General features: G+C 40.7%; 1 protein-coding gene across 2 annotated transcripts in view; it reads right to left on the reverse strand.

Annotated features, from left to right (window-relative positions):
• SLC16A9 (solute carrier family 16 member 9) overlaps nucleotides 1-24,615 on the reverse strand; it is a 68,323-nt gene that overhangs the window by 26,584 nt on the left and 17,124 nt on the right. For both annotated transcript variants that reach the window (XM_004279996.3, XM_033406016.2), the window contains exon 2: nucleotides 10,947-11,179. In XM_004279996.3, coding sequence (XP_004280044.1) covers nucleotides 10,947-11,142 — 196 coding nt within the window. In that variant the 5' untranslated portion in view covers nucleotides 11,143-11,179. The remainder of the gene's footprint in view (nucleotides 1-10,946; nucleotides 11,180-24,615) is intronic.

The raw sequence follows: 24,615 nt of genomic DNA on the forward strand, positions 1-24,615 counted from the left end.
AATCAATTCATGATCGATGTAAGGCAAATCATTATGCTGTACACCTTAACCTTATACAGTGCTGTATGTCAATTATATCTCAACAAAACTAGAAGAAAAAAAATTCTCTACTTTCACGCCACCACCTGCTGCTTACTTAGAGGAAAAAATCTTGATGTCAGAGGTTAAAGACAAAGAATTTTAGAGCTGAATGGGGCCTTGGAAAGGGTCCAAAGACCTTATTTAAAAAATGATGAAACTGTAGTTTAGAAGGATCATGTGATTTGACCAAGAACCCATAGCTAATCAATGACAGGGCTAAGGCCAAAGTCAGCCCAGCATTCTTCCCAATTGAGATGTATTTCCATTGGCACCTTAATGTTTTTCTAGAAATATCAATTTAAAAAACACCTATGTACTTTTGTTAATATCTTACAGCCTAAGTAATTTTATGAATTTACAGAAGATGAAAACATGAGATTTATGTTCATTTTGGTGTTTAAAAGTTTAGAGCAAACTATTTTATTCTCATCCTCAGAACCAGGGTATTTCTAGACTTGATTTACACAGATTTAAACCACAATAGCCCCAGGTTTCATCAATAACAATTAGGGCAAAGTATAACTGGAAGTGACCAGTAAGTCACATCGACAAAACTGACACATTTATGTGTTTAGCTCTTCCTAGTAACAGGCAAGTTCTCCAAGATGATAAACCATAGATTACTCCTCGGCACTGGACTAGTTTCAATTCAAGAGATTCATTAAATCAAAGGACTACTCTCAGGGGAGATTTCTTATGAGGCTTCAGGTCTTTTACTTTTCAGAAGGGACCTTTGGAACAAAAGGTACTTAACTTGTAATATGAACCAGTAAGTCCACTCCTTGGAATTTATAAAATTTTAGGAAAAAAGGGAGGGAGGAACGTCATCACTGGGTTGCCAATTTTCCTATTTTGACAAGTAAAGACATTTTTAAATGTAATAACTATCTATTATCACTGTCATTTCATTAAAGAGGAAGAAGGAATATTTTAATAAGGAAATAGTGAGAAGGATACAATTTCAGCGTAAAATGGAAGCCAGTAAGAAGTTACACACACACACACACACACACACACACACACACACACACACTACATATCACTGCCTTTATATTCATTTTGTTTGTTTGTTTGTTTTGTAATGTATCAGTCTGGCTTTAGAGTCAGGATAATTTTAACCTTATAAACGAGTTTGAACAGTGTTCCTTTCTAGAAACCGAGAATGACCTCTGGGCAAAGGCTAGTGAAGAAATGAGGACTTCAGTCCTACAGCCACACAGAATTGAATTTAGCTAACAACCTAGTGAGCCTTATAATGGACTTTCCCTCAGTCTCCGGATAAGGGCCGAGAACAGCTGACACCTTGATTTTGGCCTTCTGAGGCCCTAAGCAGCGTATCCAGCCAAGTCTGCCAGACTTCTGTCCTGGAAAACGGTTATAGAAATTATAACTTTTCCTTAGTATACAAATTTAAAGCTTACATTGCCCACTAAGCACAACTTTGGCTTAATGAAAAAAATAATATATTATTTTCATTATCAATCAGTTCAAAAGATTGCCTAATTTTCCTTGTGTTTTTTTTCTATTTGAGGATTTTTATAAATAGGTGAAGAAATTTCCTAAAAAAAAAGAAGATAGTTACACACTACATATCACTGCCTTTATATTCATTTTGCCTTTCATAAAAAGTTTTCTTGAACTCACGGTTGTATGTGTATTGGGGTTTAGGGGCCATTATTACTATTACTTCCTTCTGTCTGGGTGATTAATCTTGATTGGTTGGATGAACGGAAAATGCTAAGTAGCAGAGCTAGCAATCAGAACAGAAGACGGGTCTGAGGATGGCAGGTGGCAGGTGGGGCACTAAGACGTATGCAGGGCTCTTAAATGATATTCTATTCTCCTGCATAGTAGCCTGGCAACATCTTTGGCACAATGTTGACACGTTCCCTCAAAAAAGGTAAGAACCTATATATTAGGGAGTAACTCTATAAACAAGGGTCCCCAACCCCTGGGCCACAGACCAGTACTGGTCCTGAGGCCTGTTAGGTACCAGGCCACACAGCAGGAGGTGAGTGGTGGGTGAGCGAGCGGAGCTTCATCTGCTGCTCCCCACCGCTCCCCATCGCTCCCCATCGCTCACATTACCGCCTGAACCATCTCCCACCCCATGGAAAAATTGTCTTCCACGAAACCGGTCCCTGGTGCCAAAAAGATCAGGGACTGTTGCTATAAACCAAAGTGATGAATGAGGAACGAAAGGAGGATGCGGTCGGGCTTTCAAGCCCTACAACCTCTTAAATACAAAACGAAACAAAAACATAAAATCATTTGTTAATGGTCATCTGCAAATCAGACTGATTGATATCATTCTCAGCCAATGAGGAGAATTAAATGAAGGAAATGAAAATGAAAATTCTTGTGGAAAAAGTGTTTTGTTATGATCAAGGGTGAATTAGAAAATGAGAAGATGGGGCACATGTATACAATGGACTATTACTCAGCCATAAAAGAGAACAAAATAATGCCATTTGCAGTGACATGGATGGACCTAGAGATTATCATACTAAGTGAAGTAAGTCAGACAAAGACAAATATCATATGATACTGCTTTTTGTGGAATCTAAAAAATGGTACAAATGAACTTATTTACAAAACAGAAACAGAGTCACAGATGTAGAAAACAAACTTATGGTTAAAAGGGGGAAAGGAGGGGAGGGATACATTGGGAGATTGGGATTGACATATACACACTACTATATATAAAATAGATAACTAATAAGGACCTACTGTATAGCACAGGGAACTCTACTCAGTGCTCTGTCATGACCTATATGGGAAAAGAATCTAAAAAAAGAGTGGATATATGCATATGCATATGTATAACTGATTCACTTTGCTGTACGGCAGAAACTAACACAACACTGAAAATCAACTATACCCCAATAAAAATTATTTTTTAAAAAAAGAAAGAAAATGAGAAGGATGAGTTATTCTAAGGAAGTGAGAATGATGTACACGTTAAGGGATGAAATTGTTTCCTTTAGCCCTTCAGGGTAATGTGGGAAGAAATGGAGTTAAATTTTTGCTGGCTATTAAAATTAATAGGAAGGGGCTTCCCTGGTGGCGCAGTGGTTGAGAGTCCGCCTGCCGATGCAGGGGACGCGGGTTCGTGCCCCGGTCCGGGAAGATCCCACATGCCGCGGAGCGGCTGGGCCCGTGAGCCATGGCCGCTGAGCCTGCGCGTCCGGAGCCTGTGCTCCGCAGCGGGAGAGGCCACAACAGTGAGAGGCCCGCGTACCGCAAAAAAAAAAAAAAAAAAAAAAAAAAAAATTAATAGGAAGAATACACATCTTTAAAAGTTTGCTAGTAACATAAATTTAGGTCTGCATTAATCAAACAAAAGAGTAAATATTTGACCATTACCATTCCTTCACTATTTACCAAGCCTCCATTAGAACAGCACTGCTGCAAAACAGAAAGATAAGGAGGCACACATGGCATTTTAAACTTTCTACTAGCTACATTAGATAAATAAGAAGAGGTAACATTGATTTCAATAATATATTTTATCTAACCAAATACATCGAAAACATCATTTCAACATGATTAAAGAGATTTTACACTCCTTTGTTTTGTACTAAGTCTTTGAAATTCACTGTGTATTTGTTACACTTATAGCACATCTCATCTTGAACTAGCCACATTTCAAGTGTCCAACAGCCACATGTGGCCAGTGCTTACTGTACTGGACCACACAGCACTGGAGTCCCATATCATGGTAGATAAGGACACAGAGAAGAAGACGCAAAATTTCTGACCTAGACCAAAAGGCAAAACAAACACATATCAAAACCTAAGGCCATGGGCAATAAGCACAAAAGAAAGGTTCAGATCATGTGTTTGGGGATTTCAGAAAAGGAAGATCACCGTGGGCCAAAGAACTGAGCCTTGAACTGGGCTGTGAAGTATTGTCAAAAGAGATGAAAATACATTCTAAATGGAGAGAAGAGAACCATAATGTGGTTCTCCAATTAATTTTTATAAGACAGCTTTGGAAAAGAAATTATTCCCTTTGGGAAAGAAATCAACTTCCACGCACTTCTCTCTCCCAAAAAGTTTCAGAGAGTCCCCAGAGTGGTAGGATGGCCAGGCCTACTGTCGTAAGTATGCTGACGGTACAATGAGAAATAAATTATAGCAGTAACCAGGCTGTGTGCTTGTAGCACTGCAAGGATTTCCTAAGACAGCAGATTGATTAGGCCCACGAGTCCTATCCCTCTACTTACAAGGCGGGGAGCCAAACAAACTGGCAGGTTTCTCACTTCTTACTCCCCCCCTTTTTTTAAAAAAAAAAATTTTTGGCCACACCCCGCAGCATGTGGGACCTTAGATCCCTGACCAGGGAGGGAACCTGCGCCCCGCACTGGAAGGCGGAGTCTTAACCACTGGACCGCCAGGGAAGTCCCTGAGATCAGGAATTTTAAGTTCATCTTCCTGAGGAAGAAAAAGGCACTACAGAACCACATCCACTCAAATCCTTGCTCTCGAGTATACCGATCACCTTGCTTATCGGTCGCTTTGGTGTATCATGTACATTTGCCTTCTTCAAGTCAGCAAAACCTGCCAAGATTCTCACCAAACCCTAGACCTGCCCAGCACACTGGGAATGGGCCAATGTAACAGCATCCTTGTAGGAGGCAGGAATTCAGTCCTACGCAAGGAGTTAACAGGGGGTAACACTGTACAGATAATGCTGAAAGCCAGCTCTGCTGACACTCGCAACTCATGCAGCAAGCCTGTTGGCTATACTGACTCATTATATTAACCTGGAGATAGATGTGCTGACTCATTAGGGATTTGAAGATCTTTGGAGGAATTAAAGACAAAAAAAAGAGAGAGGGAGGGGACTGTTAAATCTATCTGGAGTACAAAACTACAGAACAAAAGATCTCCCTGCTGTATCAGCACCTCTGTGGTCAGAAAAATGGTCCCACCCTTCTCCTTGAATGTGAACCATAACACCCAACCAAAGCGTGCTTTCTCCCAACTTAAAACAACATAAGGCCATGATCGCCCTTTAGTTCAGTTACCTTCCATTCCTTCTGAATCCTTCGGGTTTCGACCAGAGAAACTGAACCAGAAGAAGACTTCCATTAAGAGATTTATTGCAAGGAACTGGCTTACGTGGTTTTGGGACCTGGCTAGGCAAGGACAGCATCCATAGGACTAGGCCTCAGGAAGGGCAGATTGGAACTCTCTCCCACAGGATGAAGCTATAGCCGTAGGCTGAATTTCTTCTTCTGGAAAAGCTCATTTCTACTCATAAAGACTTTCAGTGCATTGAATCAGATCCACCTAGATTATTTAATATAATCTCGCTTACTTCAAGTCAATTGATTATGGACTTGGAGCGCATCTATAAGATAGCTTCACAGTGATACCTCCACGAGTGTTTGACTCACCGTGGAATGCAGCCCTAGCCAAGTAGACGCAGACGATCACAGCTCCTAACACATCACTCCTTCTCCAGCCAAATGTACTCTACCAGACGGCATCACCTGCAGCGCGATGCCAGGGCTTTGCATACGGGGACTCTGCGTGGACTGCCCTCTCCACGCCCATGCATCTGGCCCAGCCCACCCTCCCCTCTGGCCCACTTCACAGCCTATGTCTATAAAACTCCAGAGACTGCCTTGTTCTTGCTATTCTTGGTATTTGTGGTGAAGTCTCAAGGCATTCCTACCCTTTTTTCGTGTCTCTGCCCTGAGACTCTAAATCCCTTATAGCAGAGATGACGTCTGGGCCTCCCTAACACACAGGAGAAGAGATTCTCTGAGTGTGCGTGATGACGATGTATAACTGAGGGAGGCCGTCCTTGATATTCAGCTTTATTCATCCTAAGGATCGTCTGGAAAAACAATTCAGATGAGAGGTCTACTTCTTAGTATTTTCTCAGTTACTCAAGTTTCAAAGAGAAAGAATTAAGGTTATAAGGAGTATAAAGTTAAGAATTGCATGTCTTTCCGCTATTCTTAGCTACTGTCCAAATCTGGGTTTGTTAAAGACAATGGGTGGGCCTTTAAATTCCAGATGCTTAGATACAATATTGACAGCTCTCCCTCCTGCCCATCCCCCTAGAAATGTCTTTGTCTCTCAGGCTGAAGGGTTCCTTTCTTTTGCAGATTCCAGTTTGGCTGGGAGAGTAATTTTATTTGTGGGGGATTGTTGTTCTTTAATAACTAATATTTGTTGAGTACCTACCACATGACAAGCACCATCTCGAGTATTCTACATGGCAATCATATAAGGTAGGTACTTTTATTTTTTATTTGTTTATATTTTTGGCTGTGCCGTGCAGCATGCAGAATCTTAATTCCCCAACCAAGGATGGAACCCACGCCCCCTACAGTGGAAGTGTGGAGTCTTAACCACTGGACCACCAGGGAAGTCCCAGGTAGGTACTTTTATGATCTCCAATTTAAAGATGAAGAAACAGACTTAACAGGTTAGAAAAACCATTGCTTGGGTGTCAATGTTTCTCTCCTTTTTTTTTTTTTTTTTTCCAATCTTCCTCTTAGACGATGTGTTCATGTTGGGCAGGTCACTAAACCTTAAGGACAAGAATGCCTATTTCAGTGTGTTATTATGAAGATCAACCAGGATCAAGTAAGTGAAGGTGGCTGGTATCGAGCCAGGCACACAAGGGGCACTTTTTGAACTAAAGGGACAAGTACATGAAAAGCAGACTTTGTATGTTGCTTAGTAAATGTACCTGTGCTGTGCTGACTCAATTATAAATCTCCAGAGGTCGGATCACAGAACTAGGCAAGGATGACACCTACCAGGCCTTCTCTGGACAGAACTGCGTAAAGAAAACAACTCACGTTCCTCAGCTACGATATGGCTTGCTGCCTCAGAATCATCTGGGGAGCTAGTTAAAAAGAAGATTCCTGGGACCACCCTCCGTCCCCACCCCACAGCACTGATGAGTAAGAAATTGGCTTTTTAGACAAGCTCAAGTCATTCATACATACTCCTGATTTTAAGAGCAACTATCAAAGATGTATTTATGTAAATATATACATACACATATATATAAATTAAATTCATTTTTATCAAAAAGGATGCAAAGATGTCCGTTTATGTGTTCATTCCCCAGAATTGGGGCCACTGGACACAATTTGTCATGGTTTACATGGCATACACAGTGACACGTTGAAGCAGAAACCTACAAGAGCTCCCTTTATAAATATGTCGACACCAATATACATTTGAGAACTACCAAGGAGTGCAAGACTGCAATCTAAGTAGAGAGGGCTTAAGCCAGTGGTAGCTCCCAACTGAAAATCACTTTGGGGGCTTGAAAAAGATTCACGTATGTGGGCCCCACTATAGACTGACTGAATTAGAATGTCTGAGGGTCAAATCCAAGCATTTATATGCTGAAATCTTTCTACAGATGATTCTGATTATCTCCCTACAGATGATTCTGATTATCTTTCTACAGATGATTCTGATTCTCCTTAAGAATCACTGACAATCATGATGAGATGTACTTTTCCTATTTCCAAGGTAGGACTGATCCGTTTGTTTTTGTGTAGAAGAAAGTTGTCCACAAAGTAGATGATGAATGTGGCTCAGACACCGCTAGAGCCCTCTTGCTAATACTGTATTACATAGCTTTCAGGATGTGTCCCTTCATTTATGCTATGAAGAGCCAAGGGAAGCCAACAACACAGACACTCAGTGGCCACTAACTAAAGTGCACACAGGCATGTGCACAAACACACACAAACACACACCCATAAGTCTTAGCTCTCCAGGCATCATTTTTTTCTCACTGCTTCCTCATTCTGGAACCCTTTGGTCTCCGTATTCTATGTTTATTTGCAAAAGCTCTGATTAGCTGCTTCGAGTGTCTTCTCATCTAGCTGAAGACACTGAAGATAAGTTACTTGCACAAGGTCCCTCAGCTACAGGGTGGTACAGCCAGGACTCAGATTAGCTCTGACTTCGGCCCAACACTCCCCCAGTACTTGTTCATTCCCTGGACATTTGCTGGGATGCTCTCTCTCTCCAGCCCATCAAGCAGGGCTGGCCTCGTGGGCACGCAACCAATGCAGCTTCACTGGACTCAGCTCTGAGAAGGGCCATGCACTTGGTCTGCTGCCCTGCTGCTGCTGTCTTGAAATTCTTAACTTTTGTAACTGGAGGCCTTGCATTTTCATTTTGCACCTGGTATTGCAAATTATGTAGCTGGTCCCGCCTACAAGTGAAGGGGGCTGCTTGTGGCCCCTGAGACAGACTGGTCCATCCACTTAGGAACTTGCAGAAAGTGGAGAGCTGCAGTTCAGTTTTCAGAGTCTCAGCATCGGCTCTGACCACCAATACCCCATCCATCCCTAAGAAGATCTCAGCTTCCCTGAACACCTCAAACCCTCAAGTCTTACCTGGACAGACTTCCTGAAAAACAGTTTTGTTCTCCAAGTATGTGCTGACAGAGATAGCATCTCAATTACCCTTTGACCCGTGCTGGAAGGCAAGGTAATTGAATTTCTGTTTAACTTTGTATTTGCTAATAGAAATGATGACTAACTGGGACTTCCCTGGTGGTCCAGTGGTAAAGAATCTGCCTTCCAATGCAGGGGACTCAGGGTTCGATCCCTGGTCGGGGAACTAAGATCCCACATGCCACGAGGCAACTAAGCCCGCGCACTGCAACTACTGAGCTCTTGCGCCTCAATGAGAGAGCCTGCGTGCCGCAAACTACCGAGCCCATGTGCTCTGGAACCCACACGCCACAACTAGAGAGCCCACGCGCCCTGGAGCCTGCCCACTACAACTAGAGAGAGAAAACCTGCCGCTACAACTAGAGAGAAGCCCGCGCGCCACAACGAAGAGCCTGCACCACAGTGAAAGATCCTGCATGCCTCAACAAAGATCCCACATGCCACAACTAAAACCCGACACAGCCAGAAAAGAAATGATGACTAATTGGAGGACGTTTAAAAATTCTCTTCTCACCAGATCATTTTCTAAAAATTATATTCTCAAACATATCAATCATCATCCACTTGTACTTTGACAGCTTTACAAACAATCCACATTTTGAAAAACTCTTTCAAACAAATCTCGGCAAATGTTTCCTGCTTTTCTGACGCTTATAATGACAGTGTTATTTTCATTTGTTTAGTTACGTTTAGTTCTCTTATCTGACATGGCCACATGATCCAGCATTGTTTTTCAAGTCTTGTTTTTAATTTAACAAAGTAATTCATCAATTGGAAGCAACTATTTTTGTTTTGTTTTGTTTTAAGAAGTCCCCTTTAGTGATCAGGAAAGATAACAGATTTAAAAGAAGGAACGGCCAATGCATTTTCTTTGTAAATCATTTTAGAGTTGAAAAATACCTTATAAATCACCACATTCACTGTCCTTATTTTCCCCATAAGAATAGAGATTGTGATTTGCTCAATGAATCATGTAAAGGTCATAGTTCAGGATTAGACGCCAGGGCTACATCTTAGCATATCTGTTCTTTTAAAAAAATTTTATTGGGGTATAGTTAATTTACAATGTTGTGTTAGTTTCTGCTGTACAACAAATTGAATCAGTTATACATATTCATATATCCACTCTTTTTCAGATTCTATTCCCATATAGGCCATTACAGAGTATTGAGCAGAGTTCCCTGTGCTGTACAGTAGGTACTTATTAGTTATATATTTTATATACAGTAGTGTGTATACAGCATGTCTGTTCTTAACTAGTTCCAAGTAAGTTAGACTGATGATCACTAAATACTACTGCAGAGTTCAAACTATGACTCCAGAAATTGAACTGCATATGATTTTAGTCCTTAAAAAAAAAGCCGCTCTACTGTGCTGTCTGAAGATGTTAAGAATCACTATTATATCATACTTGATAAATGTTTATCAAGGATATTACTTTTGGGGCTTCCCTGGTGGCACAGTGGTTAAGAATCCGCCTGCCAATGCAGGGGACACGGGTTCGATCCCTGGTCCGGGAAGATCCCACATGCCACGGAGCAACTAAGCCCACGAGCCACAACTACTGAAGCCCGCGCGCCTAGAGCCCGTGAGCCACAACAAGAGAAGCCACCGCGATGAGAAGCCCTCGCACCACAACTAAGAGTAGCCGCCGCTCGCTGCAACTAGAGAAAGCCCGCGTGCACGGCAACGAAGACCCAACGCAGCCAAATATAAATAAATAAATAAAATAAATTTTAAAAAAAAGAATGTTACTTCTGGAGACATTTTATGAAGGTCATACAAAATGCATCACGTACATCTTACACATAACACTATATTTAAATCCTTAATGTCATGATCATTGTTGAGAAGGGACTACTCTTTGTCATATCAAATTTTTCTTAAGAAGGTGACACAAATGTAGGACATGCAGTGTGATCACGGTGTATTCGAATCAGAGAGGAGTAATTATGAATCACAGAGGAACTGTTCCCAGGACTGCTGAAAAATATTTGGTCCTTTGGTCACCAGCATTCATCGGACATACCTGGATCACTGCCCTCATACCCCTGTATCTTTCTTATTTGTGGAAACGTGTGTCTCACTAGACTGAGCCTCTTAAAGGCAGAAATGATGTGTCTGCCATTCATCCTTTCATATCCAGCATCTAAAACACTGCCTGGCACACAGGAGCAAATAAATATATAAAGGAATGAATGAATGGACAACTGAATCTCTGATGGAATTCCTGTATTGTCACATAGATTTATGACAGTGAAAGAGTGGTTTATAATCTCAGTGAAGGCAGCAAAGTAGGTGCTATACTTTCAAAAAAGAAAATAGCCTCCTATGTCTTGCACAATGTGAACGATGCAGCAAATGTAATTAAATGATTAACGAGTGAGGAGAAGCATAAGTTTCTCCACTTACTTGCAAGCAAGCCAACTCCACTTGCAAGGGATCCGACCCAGGCTGTTTTCCCCTTCCCTTCACCAAAGGCGTCCAGCCATTCTACGTACAAGACGCCAACAGCTAGCGGAGATCCGTAACACAAAAACTGAGTAAAGAGGGAGGCCAGTACAATCACCCAGCCCCAGCCACCGTCAGGTGGCTTCTTAAATTCCATTGTAATGTGAGATCAAGGCGGTGTTTCTCTGTAGGTCCTAAGCAAAAACAAAAAGAAAAAAGAAAAGCATATTTAGAGTGTAGCGAGGCATGGTATTTTAGATTAAAAATATCTCCTCCCAAATTGAAACATAAAAAACGTTCTCTAAAAATATAAGAGGAAAAGGATAAAATATCATCGATAGACCAAGTTAACTTTAAAATTTTGATTTCCGATTTGAATAAGTAATACACCCACATGTTTCCAAAAAGATGTTTTTTATATCATAAAAAGGATAAATTCGGAGTTTGGGATTAACATATACACTCTACCGTATATAAAACAGATAACCAACAGGGACCTACTGTATAGCACAGGGAACTCTATTCGATATTTTTGTAATAACCTAGAAGGGAAAAAGACTCGGAATCACTGTGCACCTGAAACTCACACGACATTGTAAATCAACTATACTTCAATTTTTAAAAAAGTCATAGAGTGTAGGGTGTAAAGTCTTCTTCCCAAACTTGCCCCCGTTCACCAGGTTCCCACCCCAACCCAAGCACAGGAAATCACTGTTTTTAGTTTCCTGTGGCACGCTGAGTTCCCCAGGACACACTCTTACTTATTAGCAAGGGGACGTTTACTAAAAGTGTTCTCTTTCTATGGAAGAAACCAGACAGCAGCAGGAGAAGGTAAATTACCATGCAGCTTAAGGAAGGGGATTTCTAAAGCTGGCTGACCCTTCAGAGTTGCCCTGAGTTGGGGGTGGGAAGCTGGCCCTTCACACCCCCATGTTGCTAATTCATTGACTGCAGGCCACCCCAGAAGGGGGCATGACCTCAGGTGAGGTGACTCTCTTCAAAAGAGGCAATCATTACCCATGGGGTTTGTTCCCTGAAGGACATCTGTCAGCAGCCCTTCAGCTGCTTCAGCAAGAAATCTTTCATTCCTAAGGGGGTCTGGAGGCAGCACATCACAATGTTCACACTCGAGTATCCTTCCAGAGTTTCTTTATGAATATGCAAGCAAAACCAAGCAAACAGTCTTAGATTTCCTTTTTTCAACAAAAAGTGGATACTGTACATTCTATTCCATGCCTTGTTTTATTCGCTTAACATCCTCGGGAACGCTTCCCTATCAACACATAGAGAGCATCCTTAGTCTTCTTTCTTAAATACACACATATGGCTGTATACTTGTTTGTTTGTTTTCCTTATTGAATAGGCAAAACATTCACATGGTTCAAAAATGAAAAAAATGACAACCAATATACAGTCTCCATCTACCTAGTTCCCATCTAACTTCCATTCGCTCCACCAGTAACCAACGCTTCTTGTTTCTTTTATATCCTTCCAGAATTAATTTATGAGTACATAAGCTAACTCATATACAGATTTCCTCTAATTTTTTTTTTTTTTTTTTTTTGCGGTACGCGGGCCTCTCACCGTTGTGGTCTCTCCCGTTGTGGAGCACAGGCTCCGGACGCGCAGGCTCAGCGGCCATGGCTCACGGGCCCAGCCGCTCCGTGGCACGCGGGATCCTCCCGGACCAGGGCACCAACCCGTGTCCCCTGCATCGGCAGGCGGACCCTCAACCACTGCGCCACCAGGGAAGCCCTCCTCTAATTTTTTATGCCAAAAAATAGCATATTATATACATTGGTGTGTGTCTTGCTTTTTTTCACTTGACAAATACCTTGCAATGCATACACAGTAACCTTCCTCATCCTTTCTTTCTGCTACATTGTGTTCCAGTAATTCTTAATTGTTTAACCAGTCCCCATGGCTTCCAATGAAAAACAATGCTGCAGTGAATGACCTTACATACACATTTATCTTTCTACATACCTGTCAGGAATTGCTGAGTCAATTACAAATATACATTTGTAGCTGTAATTAGCATTAGCAAATTGGCTTCAAGGGATTAAACAGATTTACAAGATCCCCAGCAACTTTGGGTGTGTTGTGAAACTTCTCGATTTTTGCCAATTTGTTCGCTTTAAAACAGTATTTCATTATAGTTTTAACTTGCATTTCTCAACATTCTCTGAAGATGTGTGTCGTTCCATAGGTGAAAAGCCATTTGTAATTCGTATCTAATTCTTGGGAATATACGGGTGTTTCTGGATTTTTCTTTCTGTTCCACTGATCCGTCTATTCACTCACCATATCACATTTGTTTAACCACTAAGTCTTTTTTTTTTTGCGGCTGCGCCACGAGGCTTGTAGGGTCCTAGCTCTCCGAGCAGAGATTGAAGCCGCGCCCTCGGCAGTGAGAGCGCAGAGTCCTAACCACTGGACCACCAGGGAATTCCCTAAGTCTTTTTAATATATTTTAAGTCCCAGTGGAAATAGTTCCTTCCCTCTCTCTCCATCATTGCACACCTTTTCAATATTTTCTTGGTTCCTCTTGTTTATTTTTTTATATGAACTTCAGAATCAGTTTGTCTGCTTCTAAAAAATCTGATGGTGTTTTCATTAGGACTGAGTTAAATTATAAATCGATTTAAGGAAAAATACTCCTTTTATGATGTTGAATCTTTCTATCTTCCATTTCATATCTTTCCATTTGTTCAAGTCTACTTTTGTGTTCTTAGTGTTTAAAATTTTCCCCAACGTTTCTTTTTATTTTATTTTTATATATCTTATCCTTTTTGCTAACATTATAATTGGGCTTATTTCTTTGATTTGTCTTCTGTTTGTATGTGTAAAACCTATTACTAACTGTATGTTAATTTTGGACTCCACTACGTTACTATAAAATCTCGTTTGAAGTAGATTTTTGCATGATTCTCTTGGATACATACAATCTTTAATACAATACAGTTATATAACCACCTACAAACAGTGGTAGTTTTACCCCCAACTTTGGATTTTTATGCATCTATCTAACTTCCTTCTTTTGCCTTTGAGTGGGACAAGCATCCAGAATAACGTTAAATAATAAGAGTACACATCGTTGTCTAGTTCCTAAATTCAATGGGAAAGCCTTCAAGTGTCATGGTGCTGCTTCCGAGGCTGAGTTAGATACATTTCACAAAGTTAAGAAAAGAAGTTTCTACTTTTGAGTATTATAATAAAGTTGTTTTTTTTTTGTTTTTTTTTTTTTGCGGTACGCGGGCCTCTCACTGTTGTGGCCTCTCCCGTTGCGGAGCAACAGGCTCCGGACGTGCAGGCTCAGCGGCCATGGCTCAGGGGCGCAGCCGCTCCGCGGCATGTGGGATCTTCCCGGACCGGGGCACAAACCCGTGTCCCCTGCATCGGCAGGCGGACTCTCAACCACTGTGCCACCAGGGAAGCCCTATTACAAAGAATGTTTATTAAACTTTTCTGAAATGCATTTCCAGTGCCTATGGAGACAATTATGATTTGCTCCTGTTAATTTTCAATATAACAAAATCTGTATTTTCTACTAGTGAACCATACTTGAATCAGTAGACTAAATCCTCCCTGGTTCATCCCCTACTTGGATTATGTCAGTCTATTTGAGGGAGGGTTAAATTCATAAGTGAGATTTGTCTCTTTTTGTTTTTAATTTTGACTAGGTTTTGGTATCAAAATGATATTTTAAAGGAATTTGAAACATTCATTCTTTCTAAGTTCTGAAACAGTTTACATGGCAATGGATTTGGAGGCCCAGGCCTGAACTTCCTGCCCCCAACAGGGCCTCCCACTTAGCCCTCACCTCCTGTCTCTCTTCACCATGCCATGTTTACAGTCAGGTTCAACAGCCTTCTTTGCGCACAGATTTTTGCCAAACCATCCCCTTGGCTGTAGTTTCATCAGATAATAGGTAAAGAGAGTAGGAATATCATTCATCCGTTCATGCATATCCCTAATTAGACGGTGAGGCATGTGGCTACCTTAAGAGAGTCATAGTTACACCCATCAATTTACCTGAGCCTCAGTGAATCTCTCCATTTTGACATTCAAAGCCCTGGGGAAAAATCACGTCACCACCTGCCATAGGATTTTGTACGAATTAACTTTCAATATTTCATAACTGAAAACTGAAAGATATTACAATTTGTGCACAAAAGCGTGGAGTCTAAAATCCAGTCTCCCAGAACACATGATTGTGTTAGCAGACAGAATACTCTAAACTTCCAAATATCGAAACCCTCTGAAGTGTTCAGATATGCCCCTTCATCAGAAGTTTACTCTCTCCAGTACCTACTCTATTGTAAAAGTAAATAATAAAATTCTGTTCCTCCTAATGACAACGTAGTACTCTGAAATTCCTGTTTAGAATGCCTTTTAAAGAAAAGATAGCCTTAATTTCCTAAACTAGATAATATATGATAGCAATAGCCAAACACCTAATGAGACTAAAAGGCTGTATAAAAACAAACGCATAAGACACTGTCCTTCATTTAAATCTTCAAATTACAGCACTCCAGGAAAAGTACACATTTACAAAGCACAGCACCACGATCATAAATAAAGCCAGTATTTTCTGGAGGGCAGGGGGAAGGCAGTGAAAGGGTGAGGAACATCTCCCTTGCCAGTTTGCAAACTGAAGTAGACAGAAATGCCTTTATACACCAAGTACCTTTGCCTTGCTTTGTTTTGCTTTGCCTTGCCTCGGGTGACATTTCAACACATAGGACAGAAGCCAGAGAACTTCTTCTCACAGTAAATATTTGGGAGAGCAAACCTTTGAAATACAAAGCTTCCATATATATCAACTTAGACTAGAAAGACGAGTTTTTATAAAGGGTTGGCTAAGAGCTTCTGACCTTTAATTGTCACATAGTTTGAGATACTTGTAGCCTGAAGAGAACATGGTGAAAAATACCATTTAGTGATTTCTCGTTTTCTGTCAGGGCAACACATTTCTCCTGTACTTTCCGCTATTCCTTAGATGTCGCCCACCTGCTAGTCCTCTGATATTCTATGTTCTGTAAGGTGATTTCACAAATAGACTAGCCTTTCCTCCCTGCTGTAATGGTGCTCAATTTCCTTTGGAGCACGTGGATCTTCCTCACGGGTAGATGGTTGGTGGGACTATTAATCAAGGTTCCTTGATCTTGACCTATAGAGTAGAACCTGATCCAAACAAGGCCAGTAGGACCTCTCTCCCAGGATCCTGAATCTCAAGTGAAATCCTCTAACAAAAGAAAAATATTTGGAGTCTGTTGATCCCAGTGGTGGTGCATTAAAGAAACCCTCTGTCAGATCCTACTACCTTTGCTCCCTAGGGATACCCAAGCTTGGTTTCTCCAGCCTTCCATTTCATTCTATGAGCTAACACAGTAAATTATTTTGTTAAGTTAGCTGGTATTTGTTTCTTTTAAGTGCAACAGAATAAACATGTTGTGAGTATGCAGTAATTTCAAGTTGATTATTTTAACCATCCATACCCTGCTTGATCCCATTTGGGCAAAAGGTTAAGCTTAAGAGTATAGTCTATGACCACAAATACAGGAAATATAGATACGCCATACTTTTTTTCTGAAAATTTCATCTTATTAATCCTCCTCCTTGACAACTTATGATCCAATATGATAAAATGCCTTCCCTGGCATCCTTGTACATAAAAAGTCTAAATTAACTGAAATTTCCACTAAGCCCACTTATCCTAATATTTACAGAAATGCAGTGTTATAAAAATGGAATCTTCATTGAAAAAGTTTTTTGATCACTTTCAATTTAAATTATATTGCACTCAATACCAAAGGAAATCAGAAGGAAGATAAGGCATCGCCCTTGCCATCTAGGAGCTTATAACCCCGTTAGGAAGGTAAGATACGCTCACAAGAGAGTATATAGTTAAGTGACACAGAGGTGGGTAGATGGTAAACCTTCAGGAGTCAGAGGGAATGAAAGCAATCAAGGCAGGAGCAGGAGTGGAAGCCCTCACAAAGCAGGTTCATTCTAAAGAATAATGTAGAGACTCATGAAAGGGGGGCTCAGACAAGAGGATCAAGATTAATATGGGTGTGGAATCAGGAAAAGGCTTAATAGGTTTCGTGTAAAGTGAAGAGGGCAGACCTTATAAGGCTCCCAGAGGAAAATTAGAAATTCCTGAAACTTAACAGGAAAGTGTCTCAAGAAGCCTGTGTTTATAGCCCCAAGATAGGATTCTTTTTACACTTTTTGTAATAAATCCTGGCACTAATAATAACCCATTTATATTATCTAAGTGGTGTGTTTTTTCCCTAAAAAAATAGCAAGATCAGTAAGTACCAGAACATGTTGTTTTATTCCATGAGTATATTCAAAGGTTTGGGAATGTATTCATATGACTGTATAAAGATATGCTTCTAGGAAACACATGCATTGTAGTATATTCTAGTACATCCTTTGAGAATTTGGAATCTTTTAACCTGTGTTAACAAATTCAGACTCTGCATGACAAGACGTCTTATAAAATTCAAAATTAGAAGCCATTTTGAAAGACAATTTGAACAGCACTGTAATTTAGGGGTAGTTTTGTCACACGACAGAGTCTGATGGGATATCACAAAATTAACTTTAACTTATAATTTAAGTGTATTTCTTATCTTTAACTTAAAAATTAAATGTATTCTGGAGAGCAGCCAAGATGACAGAGTAGAAAGACCCTGAGCTCACCTCCTCTCATGAGCACACCAATATCACAACTATCTGCAGAACAGCTGTCGATGAAAATGACTGGAACCTATCAGAAAAGATCTTCTACTGAAACCGAGCAGGACCCTGTGGGGCTCCTGGGCACAGACCCTTTCTCTCCCCCATTCCTTGTAGGGAATGACCTCCATGACCTTCCCTGAGCCCCAAAGGGCAGGTTCAAACAGTCGCTAATCAGGAGGAAGGGAGGGGATGCAGAGACGAAGGAGGAGCAGCTAAGAAACAACAGTGCAGCCTTGGGGCAGGGTCCTGTTCAGCCTGAAGGGATACACATAACAATATCTTTGAGCAATTTATAGAACTAAAGCCCCCAACAAATGGAAGATGTCAGCATTCTTCATTCCAGAGAAGACCACCTGGGACCAGATTAAAGGAACCAGAGAAGCTCATTAAAAGATTACCTGAGACCAGATTAAAGGAGTGCAGGCCCTGTACACATCCTAGTCTTATCAGCAACCCCACCCTTGAACCCTTGCTATAAAACTCCTCACCAAATCTCCCTGGGTTGGGACACACAGTTTTCGAGGGTGGGACGCCACTGTGTCCCCTTTTGCCTGGCAAAGCAATAAAGCTATTCTTTCCTACTTCACCCAAAACCCTGTCTCTGAGATTCGATCTGACACTGGTGCACAGAGGTCGAGCTTTCAGAATCACTACAACTAAAGACATAAAGAAAGAACCACAGTGACACGGGTAGGAGGGGCAGACTTGTGATGTAATCAAATCCCATACCTCCAGGTGGGTGACCCACAAACTGGAGAATAACTGTACTGCAGAGGCTCTCCCACAGGAGTGAGGTTCTGAGCCCCACATCAGGCTCCCTACCCGAGGGTTCTGCACTGGGAAGATGAGCCCCCAGAGCATTTGGCTTTGAAGGCCACCAGGGTTTAATTTTGGCAGCCCCACAGGACTAGCAGAAATAAAGACTTCACCCTTAAAGGGTGAACACAGAATCTCACAGGCACTGGGATCCAGGGAAAAAGCGGTAATTTGATAAGAGCCTGGGCCAGGCCTAACCAGCTAGTCTTGAAGGGTAAATAGGTATGCACCCAACATACGAGCACCTCAATATATAAGGCAAATGTTAACAGACATAAAAGGAGAAATCAACCATGACACAATACTAGGGGATTTTAACACCCCACTTACACCAATGGACAGATCATCCAGACAGAAAATCAGTAAGAAAACACAGGCCTTAAATAACACTTTAGACCAAATGGACTTAAATCATATATAGAGAGAGCATTCCATCTGAAAGCATTAGAATATATATTCTTTTCAAGTGCACATGGAACATTCTCCAAGATAAATCACATGTTAGGCCACAAAACAATTCTTGGTAAATTTATGAAAACTGAAATCATATAAAGCACCTTTTCCAACTACAACACTTTGAGGCTAGAAATCAACTACAAGAAAAAAACTGCAAAAAACATAAACATATGTTGGCTAAACAACATGGTACTAAACAGCTAATGGACCACTGAAGAAATCAAAGAGGAAATTTTAAAATACCTAGAGACAAATGAAAACAAAAACGCGATGATCCAAAACCTATGACACAGCAAAAGCAGTTTTAAGAGGGAAGTTTATAGCAATACAAGCTTACCGCAGGAAACAAGAAAAATTACAAATAAACAACCTAAACTTATACCTAAAGGAATTGAAGAAAGAAGAACAAACAAAACCCAAAGTTAGTGGAAGGAAAGAAATCATAAAGATCAGAGCAGAGACAAATGAAATAGACATTTAAAAAACAATAGAAAATATCATAAAATGATACTAAAATCTGGTTCTTTGAAAAAATAAACAACAAAAACAAATATATATATTATGATGGTAATTCCCTGGTGATCCAGTGGTTAGCATTCCACCCTTCCACTGAAGGGGGCATGGGATCGATCCCTGGATGGGGAACTAAGATCCCGCATGCCACGTGGCATGGCCAAGAAAAAATAAAATAAAATTAAAAATTAAGTAAACAAAATTGATAAACCTTTAGCAGACTCATCAAGAAAAAGAGGGCGAGTGCTCAAATCAATGAAATTAGAAACAAAAAGGAGAAGTTACAACCAACACCACAGAAATACAAAGGATCATAAGAGACTACTATGAACAACTCTATGCCAATAAAATGGACAACCTAGAAGAAATGACAAATTCTTAGAAAGGTACAATCTCCCAAGACTGAACCAGGAAGAAACAGAAAATATGAACAGACCAATCACCAGTAATGAAACTGAAGCAGTAATTTAGTGCTCACTTCAGCAGCACATATACTAAAATTGAAGCAGTAATTTAAAAACTCCCAGCAGGGCTTCCCTGGTGGTGCAGTGGTTGAGAGTCCGCCTGCCGATGCAGGGGATATGGGTTCGTGCCCCTGTCTGGGGGGATCCCGCGTGCCGTGGAGCGGCTGGGCTCGTGGGCCATGGCCGCTGGGCCTGTACGTCTGGAGCCTGTGCTCCGCGGCGGGAGAGGCCACAGCGGTGGGAGGCCCGTGTACCACAAAAAGAAAAAAAACCCAAAAAATTCCCAGCAAACCAAAGTCCAGGACCAAATGGCCTCACAGGTGAATTCTACCAAACATTTAAAGAGTTAACACCTATCCTTCTGAAACTATTCCAAAAAACTGCAGAGGAAGGAATACTTCAGAACTCATTCTATGAGGCCAGCATCACCCTGATACCAAAACCAGACAAAAATATCACAAAAACAGAAAATTACAGGCCACTATCACTGATGAACACAGATGCAAAAATCCTCAACAAAATACTTGCAAACCCAATCCAACAATACATTAAAAGGATCATACACCATGATTAAGTGGGATTTATCCCAGGGATGCAAAGATTTTTCAATATCTGCAAATCAATTAAAGTGGTACACCACATTAAAAAATACAAGAATAAAAACAATATGATCATCTCAGTATATGCAGAAAAAGCTTTTGATAAAATTCAACATCCATTTTATGATAAAAACTCTCCATAAAGCCAGTACAGAGGGAACATACCTCAACATAATAAAGGCCATACATGACAAACCCACAGCTAAAATCATACTCAATGGTGAAAAGCTGAAAGCATTTCCTCTAAGATCAGAAAAAAGACAAGGATGCCCACTCTTACCACTTTTATTCAGCATAGTTTTGGAAGTCCTAGCCACAGCAATCAGAGAAGAAAAATAAATAAAAAGAATCCAAATTGGAAAGGAATAAGTAAAACTGTCACTACTTGCAGATGGCATGATACTATATACAGAAGATCCTAAAGAAGCCATTAGAAAACTACTAGAGCTCATCAATGAATTCAGTAAACTTGCAAGATACAAAACTAATATACAGAAATTTGCTGCATTTCCGTACAGTAACATAGAAATATCAGAAAGAGAAATTAAGAAAATAATCCCACTTACTATTGTATCAAAAAGAATAAAATACCTAGGAATAAATCTACCTCAGGAGGTAAAAGACCTGTGCTCTGAAAACTATAAGATGCTGATGAAAGAAATTGAAGACAACACAAATAAATGGAAAGATATACCATGCTCTTGGATTGGAAGAATCAGTATTGTTAAAATGACCATACTACCCAAAGCAATCTACAGATTCAGTACAATCCCTATCAAAATACCCATGGCATTTTCCACAGAACTAGAACAAATAATTTTAAAATTTGTATGAAAATACAAAAGACCCCAAAGAGCTAAAAACAATCTTGAGAAAGAAGAACAGAGCTGGAGGAATCAAATTCCTTGACTTCAGACTATACTACAAAGCTACAGTAATCAAAACAGTATGGTACTGGCATAAAAATAGACACATATATCAAAGGAACACGATAGAAAGCCCCAAAATAAACCCATATACTTATTGTCAATTAACCTACAACAAAGGAGGCAAAAATATACAATGGAGAAAAGATGGTTTCTTCAATAAGCAGTGCTGGGAAAACTGAACAGCTACATGGAAAAGGATAAAATTAGGACATTCTCTAACACCATATACAAAAATAAACTCAAAATGGATTAAAGGCCTAAAGCTAAGACTGGATACTATAAAATTCCTATAGGAAAACAAAGGCAGAACACTCTTTGACATACATTGCAGCAATATGTTTTGGATCCGTTTCCTAAAGTCAAGGAAATAAAAGCAAAACTAAACAAATGGAACCTAATTAAATTTAAAAGCTTTTGCACAGCAAGGACTCTCCTGGTGGCACAGTGGTTAAGAATCCGCCTGCCAATGCAGGGAACACAGGTCCAAGCCCTGGACCGGGAAGATCCCACATGCCGCAGAGCAATGAAGCCCATGCGCCACAACTACTGAGCCTGTGCTCTAGAGCCCGTGAGCCACAACTACTGAAGCCCATGCGCCCACAGCCTGTGCTCCACAACAAGAGAAGCCACCACGAGAAGCCTGCGCACCACAACAAAGAGCAGCCCACTCATTGCAACCAGAGAAAGCCCGCGCGCAGCAACAGAGACCCAACGCAGCCAAAAATAAGTAAAATAAATAAATTTATTTAAAAAAATAAATAAAAGCTTTTGCACAGCAAAGGAAACAATAAACAAAATGAAAAGACGACCTACTGAATGGGAGAAGATATTTGCAAATGATATGACTGACAAGGGATTACTATCCAACATATATAAACAGCTCATACAACTCAACACCAAAAATACAAAACAACCTGATATAAATATGGGCAGGGGCTTCCCTGGTGGCGCAGTGGTTGAGAGTCCGCCTGCCGATGCAGGGGACACGGGTTCGTGCCCCAGTCCGGGAAGATCCCACATGCCGCGGAGCGGCTGGGCCCGTGAGCCATGGCCGCTGAGCCTGCGCGTCCGGAGCCTGTGCTCTGCAAGGGGAGAGGCCACAACAGTGAGAGGCCCACGTACCACAAAAAAAAAAAAAGAGAAAAAAATGGGCAGGGGCTTCCCTGGTGGCACAGTGGTTGAGAATCTGCCTGCCAATGCAGGGGACACGGGTTCAAGCCCTGGCCTGGGAAGATCCCACATGCCGCGGAGCAACTAGGCCCGTGAGCCACAACTACCGAGCCTGCGCGTCTGGAGCTTGTGCTTCGCAACAAGAGAGGCCATGACAGTGAGAGGCCCGTGCACTGTGATGAAGAGTGGCCCCCACTCGCCGCAACTAGAGAAAGCCCACGCACAGAAACGAAGACACAACACAGCCAAAATAAATAAATAAATTAATTAATTAATTAATTAAAATGGGCAGAAGAACTGAATAGACATTTTTCCAGAGGAAATACATATGGCCAACAGGCATATGAAAAGGTGCTCAACATCACTAATATCTTTCACCGGCCATGGCTCACGGGCCCAGCCGCTCCGCAGCACGTGGAATCTTCCCGGACTGGGGCACGAACCCGTGTCCCCTGCATCGGCAGGCGGACTCTCAACCACTGCGCCACCAGGGAAGCCCAACATCGCTAATATCAAGGAAATGCAGATCAAAACCACAATGAGATATCACCTCACACCTTTCAGAATGGCTATCATCAGAAAGAACATAAATAACAATGTTGGTGAGGATGTGGAGAAAAGGGAACCGTCATACACTGTTGGTGGAAATATAAGTTGGTGCAGCCAGCGTGGAAAACAGTATGGATGTTTCTCAAAGAAATAAAAATAAAACTACCATATGACCCAGCAGTTCCAATCTTGGGTATATTTCCCCCCCAAAACAAAAACACTAATGGAAAAGATACATGCACCCCGATGTTCATAGCAGCATTATTTATAATTGCCAAGGTAGGAAAGCTACCTAATTAAGGGTCCATCAACAGATGAATGAATAAAGAAGGTGTGGTATGTGTATACAATGGAATACTATTCAGCCATAAGAAAGAATGAAATTTTGCCATTTGCAGCAACATGAATAGCCTTGGAGGGCATTAGGCTAAGTGAAATAAGTCAGACAGAAAAAGACAAATACTGTATGACATCACTTATTTGTGGACTCTAAAAATATAACTAGTGAATACAACAAAAAAGAAGCACACTCACAGATACAGAGAACAAACTAGTGGTTACCAGTGGCGAGGGGGGAGCAATACAGGGGTAGGGGAGTGGGAGGTACACACTACTGGGTGTAAGACAGGCTCAAGAATGTATTGCAGAACAGGGGTAATACAGCCAATATTTTGTAATAATTGTAAATGGAAAGTAACCTTTAAAAATTGTATAAAAATTTAAAAACTTTTTAAAAATAAAATCCCTAACGAAGTAAAAAAATATTGATCTTTTTTAAAAAATCAAATATATTCCACATATTATAAACCTCCCGTGGACAAGAAAGGAGAACATGAAGTAAAACAAACTATAATGAAATATCATTATTCAACAAAGTTCTATTATCATTAGTATAAAGGACAGCATGTCTCTTAAAGCTAGAATTTGTTTTGTTAAAGGGAAAGAAGAGTTAGGTAAATTCCAAGACATTTCCTTCGGAAAATGAAAAGGACTGCTGAAAGTCTACTTTTCACTCATGGTAAAATTTTAAGCTCCAATGTCTAGTACGGCATTCAGTTCAGTTCAAATGATGCCAAGTCTTTGTTATTTCCCTAACTCTACACTGGCTGAAAATTTCTATTCTCCCAGATATAGGATGTCAGAATTGCATATTTGACATTTATGAACATTTAATGTTGACACAGAAGCTTCCTGTCCCTGAAATGTATGCAAATGTTCTGTACTATTTTTTGCCAAATACAGAGTGATTTACAACTGTCTGATCTTATTTTCAGTTAATAGCTGCGTCTTGCCTTTGTTCCCCCCATAATTATTTTTCTCTAAAAACTTCTTTCTGAATGTTACCTTTAAATATCTCATTAGAGAGTCCCAGATATATTTT

The sequence above is a fragment of the Orcinus orca genome, chromosome 14, assembly GCF_937001465.1.
Source record: "Orcinus orca chromosome 14, mOrcOrc1.1, whole genome shotgun sequence".
NCBI classification, from domain to species: domain Eukaryota; kingdom Metazoa; phylum Chordata; class Mammalia; order Artiodactyla; family Delphinidae; genus Orcinus; species Orcinus orca.